Source organism: Gekko japonicus, unplaced genomic scaffold (genome assembly GCF_001447785.1).
Source record: "Gekko japonicus isolate JY-2015 unplaced genomic scaffold, Gekko_japonicus_V1.1 scaffold290, whole genome shotgun sequence".
Taxonomy (NCBI): domain Eukaryota; kingdom Metazoa; phylum Chordata; class Lepidosauria; order Squamata; family Gekkonidae; genus Gekko; species Gekko japonicus.
The window spans coordinates 1,150,290-1,161,120 of NW_015163613.1; the positions used below are offsets into that span (position 1 = coordinate 1,150,290).

A 10,831-nucleotide genomic window follows, 5' to 3' on the forward strand; every position below is an offset into this window, starting at 1 on the left:
GATAATAATGGCTTGGGTCCAAAGATTCTGTTGTGCAGGTAGACAGCACTACCACTCCCTGAAGGGAAGGGATATGGTTAAAGTGGCAGAGCATCCACTGGGTTCAATCTCTGCTACCTCCAATTAAAAGGGTCTTGTAGTTGGTGACATGAAAGACCTCTACTTGAGACTCTGGTGAGCCACTGCCAGTCAGAGTAGAAAATACTAAACTTGACAGACTAATAGCCTGACTCAGAGAGCCAAATCAGTATAATAACACGAGTGCTGCACTAGGATCTGGGAGACCCAGTTGCAAGCCCTTCGGCTCATGCCAGAGGCTCATGCCTCTGGCAAGGTGCTTCCTTAAATAGAGGCCTCCCCCAGCAGAGGTCAGGCAGCAGCTATTCAAATTCAATAGGGGCTCTGTAAGAAGCCCAAAAAGAGCCAGAAAGACAAGGCCCTAGGCTCTTTGTCTTTCCCGTAAAATAATTTGACTTGATAACAAAACCCGCATAAATACCAAGGGTTTAAAAGGGGGATTTTATTTATTTATTTTAAAAGAATTATGAAGCCAGAATGCCAGCAGGGGGTTGGGGGCTATCCAGTGTTTTGCACGGAGTGTCACATGTATGACTATCTGCCCACTGGGCAGAAGTCTTGGGTGTGTCCTCGGTGCAAGGAGCTCCTGGTTCTCAGGGAACGTGTGTGCTCCCTTGAGGCCAAGGTGGCTGACCTGGAGAAGCAGAGACAGTCAGCTAGGCACACAGAAAAGACTCTCGGGGACTTGTTAGCTACGTCCCACTCTGGATCTGGCAGCCCCGCTGCTGTCAGGGAGCATGAGGGTCTAGGGGAAACAGGGCACCATGCTGAGGATAAGGGGAATGTGCCCTCAGAAGGGACCTCTTCCCCAGCTGGTGAGCGGCTCTCCTTTTGCACCAAGGAACCATCCCTGAGCAGGGTGGGAGGGGGGCTCTTGGTAGTGGGTGATTCGATCCTTAGGCAGGTAGACAGCTGGGTGGCGAACCCGCGTACTGACCGTATGGTGACTTGCCTGCCTGGTGCGAAGGTAGCGGACATTACGCGTGTTTTAGATAGGCTGGTAGATAGTGCTGGGGAGGAGCCAGTGGTCGTGGTGCATGTCGGCACCAACGATGTGGGGAAATGCAGTCGTGAGGTCCTGGAGGAGAAATTTAGGCTGCTGGGCAGGAAACTTAGGTCCAGGACCTCCAAGGTAGCCTTCTCAGAAGTGTTACCTGTTCCACGCGCAGGGCCGGAGAGACAGGCAGAGATCAGGAGTCTCAATGCGTGGATGAGACGATGGTGTAGGGGGGAAGGGTTCAGGTTTGTTAGGCACTGGGATACTTTTTGGAACAAGAGGGAGCTGTACAGGCGAGACGGTCTCCACTTGTCCCGAGAAGGAACCAGGCTGCTGGCACTTAAAATCAAAAAGGTGGCAGAGCAGCTTTTAAACTGAATATTGGGGGAAAGCCGACAGGAGATGAAAAGTCTCTGGTTCGGGTTGGCTCATCTGAGAGAGGTGAGGGGGTACCGGTTGCTTTTCTACAGGGAGGTGGATTGAAATTGTCCACAGAGGCCATGGCTGGTGACATGGACTGCCGGACAACGACTCGAGATAGCAAGAGGAAGGATGCAGGCTTAACTTGTAAGGGAAATTACAGCTGTTTCTATACAAATGCTAGAAGTGTCCGAGGTAAAATCGGGGAGTTGGAGTGCTTGGTGTCGGAGGGAAAAATAGACATTGTGGGTATTTCTGAAACTTGGTGGGATGAGGAAAATCAGTGGGACACAGTGATTCCCGGTTATATATTATATCGGAAGGATAGGGGGGGAAGGGTTGGAGGTGGGGTAGCTCTGTATGTCAGAGAGGGTATAAAGTCTAGAAAGATTGAGAGGCTAAGTGAATTGGATTCGCTTCTGGAAGTTCTATGGGTTGAAATAGGGGGGCCAAAAGGAAACTTAACACTGGGAGTTTGTTATCGCCCACCAGATCAAAAGATAGAGGAGGATTATAAAATGATGAATGCCTTAAAGATAGCAACTAGACAAAAACACTGTGTAATAATAGGTGATTTTAACTACCCACACATTGATTGGGTCAATATGTGTTCTAGCCGGGAAAAAGAGATTGAGTTTCTAGACACTCTAAATGACTGTGCTATGGAGCAGATGGTCACGGAACCTACCAGGGGAGAGGCGATCCTTGATTTGGTCCTAAGTAACACTCAAGACCTGGTGAGAGATGTAAAAGTGATTGCACCGCTTGGAAACAGTGATCATAATGTTGTTGAGTTCATCATTTGTACAAATAGAGAATTGGCCAAAAAGACTCACACAACCATTTTTAACTTTAAAAGGGGTAATTTCTCTGATATGAGGGGACACGTGGGGAGGAAACTGAAAGGAAAAGTAGAAAGGGTCAAAACAATTGGGGAAGCTTGGGATCTATTTAAAACTACGATCCTAGAAGCTCAAAAAATATATATTCCGCAGGTTAGGAAAGGCACAAACAGGTATAGGAAAAAGCCTGCATGGTTAACAAACAGAGTAATGGAGGCTGTAAAAAGTAAAAAGAATTCCTTTAAGCAGTGGAAAGCTAGTCACAGTGAGGCTGATAAAACGGAACACAGGCTATGGCAAATAAAATGCAAGTCTGAGGTCAGGCAGGCAAAAAGGGAATATGAGGAGCATATAGCAAAAAACGTAAAAACCAACAATAAAACTTTCTTCAAATACATTAGAAACAGGAAACCAGCCAGGGAGGCAGTGGGGCCCTTGGACGACCAAGGGGTAAAAGGAGTATTGAAGGATGATAGGGAAATGGCTGAGAAGCTAAATGCATTTTTTGCCTCCGTCTTCACTGTGGAAGATGAGAAGTGCTTGCCCACTCCAGAACCACTGATTTCAGGAGGGGTGTTGAAAGACCTGAGTCAGATTGAGGTGACGAGAGAGGAGGTCCTAAAACTGATAGACAACTTAAAAACTGAAAAATCACCAGGCCCAGATGGCATACATCCGAGAGTTCTGAAAGAACTCAAATGTGAACTTGTAGATCTCCTGACAAAGATATGTAATCTTTCCTTAAAATCTGCCTCCATTCCTGAGGATTGGAAGGTAGCTAATGTCACTCCCATCTTTAAAAAGGGTTCCAGAGGAGATCCGGGAAATTACAGGCCAGTCAGTCTGACGTCGATACCGGGTAAATTGGTGGAAACCATTATTAAGGAAAGAATTAGTAGGCACATAGATGAACAAAACCTATTGAGGCAGACTCAGCACGGTTTCTGTAAGGGAAGATCTTGTCTCACTAACCTGTTAGTGTTCTTTGAGGGGGTGAACAAACATGTGGACAAGGGGGATCCAATAGATATTATTTACCTTGACTTCCAGAAAGCTTTTGATAAAGTTCCTCATCAAAGGCTCCTAAGTAAGCTCAAAAATCATGGGATAGAAGGACAAGTCCTTTTATGGATCAAAAACTGGCTAGTTCATAGAAAACAGAGAGTGAGTGTAGGTGGGCAATTTTCTCAGTGGAGGGTGGTAAGCAGTGGGGTACCGCAGGGATCAGTACTTGGTCCACTGCTTTTTAACTTGTTCATTAATGATTTGGAGATGGGAGTAAGCAGTGAAGTGGCTAAATTTGCGGATGATACAAAGTTGTTCAGGGTGGTGAAAACCAGTGAGGATTGTGAGGCACTCCAAGGGGATCTGTCAAGGATGGGCGAGTGGGCGTCAACATGGCAAATGGGGTTCAATGTGGCCAAGTGCAAGGTGATGCACATTGGAGCCAAAAATCCTAAATATAAATACACATTGATGGGGTCTGAACTGGCAGAGACTGAGCAAGAGAGAGATCTTGGAGTTGTAGTGGATAACTCACTGAAAATGTCGAGACAGTGTGTGACTGCAATAAAGAAGGCCAATGCTATGCTGGGGATTATTAGGAAGGGTATTGAAAACAGATCAGCCAATATAATAATGCCCCTATATAAATCAATGGTGAGACCTCATTTGGAATACTGTGTGCAGTTCTGGGCACCACACCTTAAAAAGGATATTATAGCTTTGGAAAAAGTGCAGAAAAGGGCAACTCGAATGATAAAAGGGTTGGAACACTTTCCCTATGAGGAAAGGTTAAAGCGCTTAGGGCTCTTTAGCTTGGAGAAAAGACGACTGAGGGGTGACATGATCGAGGTTTATAAGATTATGCATGGGAAAGAGCAGGTAAAGAAAGAGGTACTTTTCTCCCTTTCTCACAATACAAGAACTCGTGGGCACTCCATGAAACTGCAGAGCGGTCGGGTTAGAACGGATAAAAGGAAGTACTTCTTCACCCAAAGAGTGATTAACACATGGAATTCACTGCCACAGGAAGTGGTGGGTGCTACAAGCATGGACGGCTTCAAAAGGGAATTAGATAAGCATATGGAGCAGAGGTCCATCAGTGGCTATTAGCCACAAGGTATAGCTAGGGGCTCTGGGGCAAGTGATGCTCTGTCTTCTTGGTGCTTGGGGGGGGGTCAACAGTGGGAGGGCTTCTAATGTCCTGGCCCCACTGCTGGACCTCCTGATGGCACTGGTATTTCTGGCCACTGTGTGACACAGAGTGTTGGACTGGATGGGCCTTTGGCCTGATCCAACATTGGCGTCTCTTATGTTCTTATGTTCTTATGTTCTTATGCCCTGCCAGGTGAACTGTTATGTGCATTCCCAGGCACCTTCGTTTTACATAGACAGTACTTTTGTTGGATTGGGGCAAAAGTTTGGCTTAGAGAATGGCAGGAATAAAAATCCCAAATAGGAAGTGGCAGAACAATTCTCTGCTGTAAATTCTGGATCTCTGCGCTTCCTTTGCTTTAAAAACAAAATAATGACAGCCATTATGCAAAAGCAGAATATGTATTTAGGTACCTGGAAAGCTATAGCTTGGCTGAGGCTATCAAGGGCAGGGTCTTCTCCTTCATCTTCACTTTCTTCCAGGTCCTCACTGAGTAGTACAGAAAGAAGAACAAACAAACCAAGCCATATGTATCTTAACCTGCAGGCATTTAGAAGAATGAGTAAAAAAGCTGCTTGTATGTTATCAGTGCACTTACATTTCTTCTTCTGCCTCAATAGCTTTCTTCCTCTTCTTCTTTTCTTTCTTTTTGGGTGGCTCACGTTCTCCTAGCGTGTTTTTAGGACAAGCATAGCTTAAGTGTCCTGTTTCCTTAAGAGGGGGATAAATGAAGTTTGCCTTACATGAGAAGATGCATCACAAAAAAGCGAAATAGCTTATAGTATCAACATTCAAATAAACATCTCGAGTTGATGATAAAGCAGAAAGAGATTGAAATCTTTTCTAACTGTAGGACACTGGTCTATAAAAAAGTTGCACAGCCAAAAATTGTGTAATCCCTTTTATGTGAACCAACTAAAATAACAAAACAGTCTGCAAGCTTTTGAGTTCTCCAAAACTGTTCAATTGGGTTTTGTGCAACTTCTGCTTTTCAATTTTTTCTGCAGACCAATGTGGCCCCAGCTTCATTAAGGTAAGAATTACCCTATTATTTTTTTGTTCTCCGCCTTATAAAGACCTGTGTGGCTCACTAAGTGCTGGAACAAAAAGACATTTGATTAAATAAGTGATTCCCGATGTGTCATCTGTTAAAGTACCCTGGTGCCTACTTTTCACTAAAGGAAAAACAAACACAAAAAACCCACCCAATTCTGTCTTTCTTCCATCTCACTGGAGCAGGAGGTGCTTCAAAAAAAGCCCAAAAGGCATAACTTTGGTGTCTGTGGGGAAATTTGGAAACAGCTGCCTCTGTTGTATAGCGTTGCCACTAAAATTTCATTTTCCATTTCCCTGACCAACTTCTGTTGATTTCCCTGACCACCATTCAAAAACAGCTCCAAGTTTTAAAATTCATAGATTATATTACATTAAATAAAGGTTTTATTAAATGGTTTTAAAATACGCAAGTAGTGAAATGCAAAAACATTTGTCAGGATAAGAGCATCAATATGAACTTTTTAAAACACTGAATGTTAACTGAATACATCTGTTGTGAAACTGCACTAAAGTTACATGAAGACGGAACTTCGAAACACATAACCTCTAAACATTAACAAACTATAACATTTTTATTCTTGTTTCAAAACTACACTAAAAGTATATAAAATTGATTTCAATTATTAATTAAAAAAATTGTATGACTGTCCCATCCACTTTCCTCCCTTAGAGAAAAGATTTTCCCTCTGTTTTTCTTTCCCTTGACTGAATGAGTCACCTTAGTAATGTGTTTTCTTCTTTGCTGAAGAACTCTAGCTGTCCCACCCTGTCACAGTACCATATGTTGGCTGTTGGCTCAGCCCAGGAAACTAATAGAAGGAATGGGAGCCCCCTTTAACTTTTACAACTTAAATGGCACTCGAGAAGTTTTTATATTCCAAATTAACAAAATATTTTATTCAACATAGAAGGGAAAGGTCAGGTGAAATCAGGAGTAAAATTTCTGAGGTAAAACCAGTACATGCAGAGACTTTAGTTCTTATGTTTCAGATTAATGAGAGTTTCTTAAGCTATTCAGAGTTGAGAGGCTTTTGTTCCAGTGTTTTCCTGAAACACCTCAGTACATTCTTTGAGTATTCTCTAACTGTTTTGGTACACTTTTTTGAGTACCCAAATCCCTTCTCTTGACACACCAGTATCCGTCTTGAGTTTTTAAACTGACTCTACAGGCAGTTTGTAACCACACCAGACCAGAGATCTTCAGAGCTAACTCCCTGTTTGACTGGGTAGGAAATTTTTCTCTCTCTCTAGAAGATCTATCCCCTTTTCTTGGCCCGATGGGAGTCTTCACCCACTTCCCAAACTTCCTTGCCAACTTTCCCCCAATTCTCCTGTCTGTGTTAAACTGCTCTTTGCTAAGGCTAAATTCCAAAACTGTCAGTACTCAACTCAATCAAGGCAGACATCTGACTGAATTCTCCTCAGCATCCAGTTCAGAAGTTTTTCTCTGCTCAGCTGATGCTAACCTATCAGATCTCTTGGAACGGCCGGTCACTCAAGGCTCCCCGGCTCTGAAGAATTAACCCTTCACAGTCCTGTATATCTGTTTACACAGCACTTCTAAGCTTTTAAAAGTGCAGTCTGCCAAATGGCTTAACTGAAGCCACAATATGAGAGGTTTTTTTTAAAAAGATCAAATAATGATATAAAGCTATCACTTCCACAGCTTTGCAACTCCCTTATTTTCTGATGGACAGCTTCTTCCATTTTGGCTTCTCAGTCTTTTTTTTAGCATTTTCAAAGTGTTTAATTTTTTCCTCTTCTTTTTTCAGTTTCATCTTGATGCTTATGGCATTTAACCTCCAGGTACTCTGTGTGATGTGTGTGAGCATGCCTGACTGATTGGAACATACTCCTATCAATTACAATAGATTTAAGTCCTCCAGAACTCAGGACAACATCATAAACCTGGTCTTGACAAACAAGAGTTTCTTCATGCAAATTCTCTATTAACATTAACTTATTCACTGAAAATCCACTTTCAACTGAAGCATTACCATGAGACAGGATAAAGCACAGCTTGGCAACATTACACAGGACTGAAAAATTCTTGTTGGCCATCAAAATGCCACTGTCAAATGTGTCCAGTCCAACCTCATGTTTTACCATGCATGCTTGAAACTGAGCCCTGATTTATTGTGGGCAGCTGTAGTTAAAGCAGCGTATTGTTGCTTTTTTTTAGTTGTTGTGTCATTGATTCGATCTGCTGCATGTAGAAGTTCCTGTACTTTACCTACTCTGGTGATTCCACCATTTGCTTTCTGTATAATGATAGTAGAATTTAAGCGATGAGCCATTTTGAACTTCAAAGGACTTCTCTCAACCATCTTTCAGCAACTGTTACTACCATGTTTTAACATTCTAGGTAAAACTCAATCACCTGAAATTCATTTAGTTTACTTTCTCTTTTAAGAGCTTCTTTGCTGCAAAGCCAATTTTGAGCTTGCTCCTGTCAAGCCAGTTCTGAGACAATTTCATGTCAACTGTTAACAACTGCAAACCAAATGACACTTTTTGCAGCTTTTCTGATTTTATGCAATGGCTTCTTGATTAGCTCATGAAACGCTTCATAAAAAAAAAGAGTGAATGGTTTTGATACATTTGTAGAAATAACCTTTATAGAAATGGCTCACAATCTCCAGCAACTGTTTTCATGAAAGCCTTTTACACTTCATTAATGGATCTTGAATGACAGATTTTATGCAACTTTCAGGTTTACTGTTAGGGAGCTTTGCTTCTTCCATGTACTTCTTGAAATTGTCAAAAACAGTGATACCCCTATGTAACATTCTCTAACCACCTAGTGGAGCAAACATTCCAGGGAAATTGTATGCTTCCTGTCATAGCAGTGTATGGTGCTCACTTAGGTGGAGAATCTGAATAGATCATATATGTTGTGCAAAATTGAATTCAGGTCCCATTTCACAGCATGCAATCCTGTTTTAAAAGACCACATACTACATGGAAGCTACACATTCTAAAGTTAATCAATTCAGTCAGAATTGGTTTTCATTTCTTCTTTGAATTTTTTCAGAAAAGGGTGACTTACATTTGGCCCATCCGTAGATACCGGTAGTCATTTTGCAATGGACATGGCTTCTTTAAACTTCTGAAGGAGGTCTTCAGCAGCAGGTACCATGTGGAAACTTTTTGGCAGCATTCATAGTAAAAATGAACCACTAAATCCATCTTAGCCTTTTGAACAACTTATTCAAAGATTCATCAAAACAAACAATTGTATGGCACTGCTTCAGTTGTTTCAGTAGGTCAGAGAAGAATGATGCCAAGCCAAAGCCTACAACAAACTTTGCTTTTGTTTTTCCAAGAGGAAACTGTTGAGCTATTTGGCTACCTGAGAACTTCTGCTTGAATAACTCATTGATGTTGTTGCAAGAATTAAAATAAATGTTCTTCATCACTAACTGCAAAGTCAACAGGCACTCTGCTATCCTAACATAGTCTTTGATTACATAAGCAACCATACTGGTTTGTGTAGCATAATACTTTGCATTTTTCATCACTTTGGATGTGTTTTTCACTGTTTTCAGATCTTTTCTCTTCCTCCTCTGTGCTTTTACTACCTGAATTTTTACTTGGTTTTGAACCAAAACACATTGCAATGGACTGTTGACTTGATTTAACAGGTACTTCTGGTATAATGGTCTTTGTGCATGAGACAGCACAACTCTAATCCCCATACTACTTAATTCAAACGTTTTGTAGCACACTTTACAGTAACTTTTGTATTTTAATCTCCAGCAACTGAGGATAGGCATGGAATGAAAGTCAGCATGAAGTCTTTTTTTTTTTGCCCCCCCCCCCCCCCCCGGAGGGGATTTTTTATTGCTTTTTTAATTGGACTACAAACTACAAAGAAATAAGGGAATGGAACTACAATTAAGGAGAAAGTAGATATACCCACTACTAACTAAAATCCCAAGAGAAGGAGATAATTAAAACAGGTTAAGTACACAATTATTCCTTAAATTGCTGATATCTTTTGAACTTAGTCAGACATGCTAAAATATCTTTTAACACTTAAATTTAACTGTTAGAGAGAAACACTAGAGCATCCCATTATTAAAAACCATATTTTCAAAGGCACAATTCAGAGTCCTTCAGCCTTCATTTTTTCTTTTCTTGTCTTTTAGGGACAGCCGTCCCTTTTTCAGAAAGACAGTCTTCTCCAGAAGATCCCGAGTCCAGCTCGCCACTGGACTTACTGTCCTTCTCCTCTTTATCCACCTCCGCTGGCTCACCCAACTGGATTCTCAAAAAGTCCCGTGCTTTGGAAACAAAGTCAATCTTTTCTTTTTTATCCTGAAGTTTGAAGGTTACGACTTATGGATATAACCACCTGTAGCTAACTGCATTTGTTTGAAGAAAAAGAATTAAATCTTTATATTTCTTTCTCCTTTGTCTTATTTCAAATGGAATGTCTTACAGAATCCTGATGATACTGTCCCCAATTTTCAAGGGTGTCCCAGCTGTTGCTCTCAGGATAGAATCCCTCACGTGCCTCTTCGAGAATCTCATTACCAGTTCCCCAGGCAGATTATTCTTCTTACCTTGGGTCTTGCATTTAAATTCATGCGCTTGGGAGGGACCCCCTCCCCCGCTCGCTTTCTTTCCTAGTCCTTGGGGTGGGAGCTTTCTTTTTAAAATGTCAATTACGCTCTAATCTGACTCACAGTTCATAATTGGTCTTGCGACCTCGCTGTAGCTCCGTTTAAACCGCTCGATCTCCAGCGCTTGTCCTGGTCAGGGTCACTAGTTCCATATGGACACACAGCAGGAGGACCGTCAGGACGGAGAAGCACCTCAATTCCCCAGCATCGCGCTGGTGAAGAGGCCACCTCTCAAAAGTCCCATGGCTAGGAGCCTTTCAACCAGGCTCCGGGGAGCGAGACATCGCCCGCCCTCCTTTCTGCTGGTGCACAGATTTCATCCCCGGGAGGTCCGGGAGATGAGTCTGCTCAGCGTGTCACCAGAAACTTCCAGCCATTGCACATCGAAATCTGTCCTCTTAAAAGCCATCTCCCAAATGTAGTTCCCAATGCAGGCTTCCACAGAAGCGCCTGTCTGGCAAGTAGGAGCTTTCTGGGGCTGGAACTTTCTAGGTTTCAGAATGCGTAATTAGCAGATCAGCAACAAGAAAGAAGGTAACGCTTGAATGCTTACAAATCATTTCTGTAATTTAGCAGAAGCAGAGGAGTCCATCTGCAAGTTTTATGTTTAAGAGGGTTTGAGGAGGGGGAGCAAAACTCTGTTCTCTGTACA

The 10,831-nt window shown here is 42.3% G+C and overlaps 1 protein-coding gene across 3 annotated transcripts in view; it reads right to left on the reverse strand.

Annotated features, from left to right (window-relative positions):
- Positions 1 to 10,831, reverse strand: part of ZCRB1 (zinc finger CCHC-type and RNA binding motif 1) — a 22,469-nt gene that overhangs the window by 2,151 nt on the left and 9,487 nt on the right. For all 3 annotated transcript variants that reach the window (XM_015407358.1, XM_015407357.1, XM_015407359.1), the window contains exons 6-7: positions 5,094 to 5,206; positions 4,909 to 4,984 (exon numbers count right to left, since the gene is read on the reverse strand). In XM_015407358.1, the coding sequence (XP_015262844.1) occupies positions 4,909 to 4,984; positions 5,094 to 5,206 (189 nt within the window). The remainder of the gene's footprint in view (positions 1 to 4,908; positions 4,985 to 5,093; positions 5,207 to 10,831) is intronic.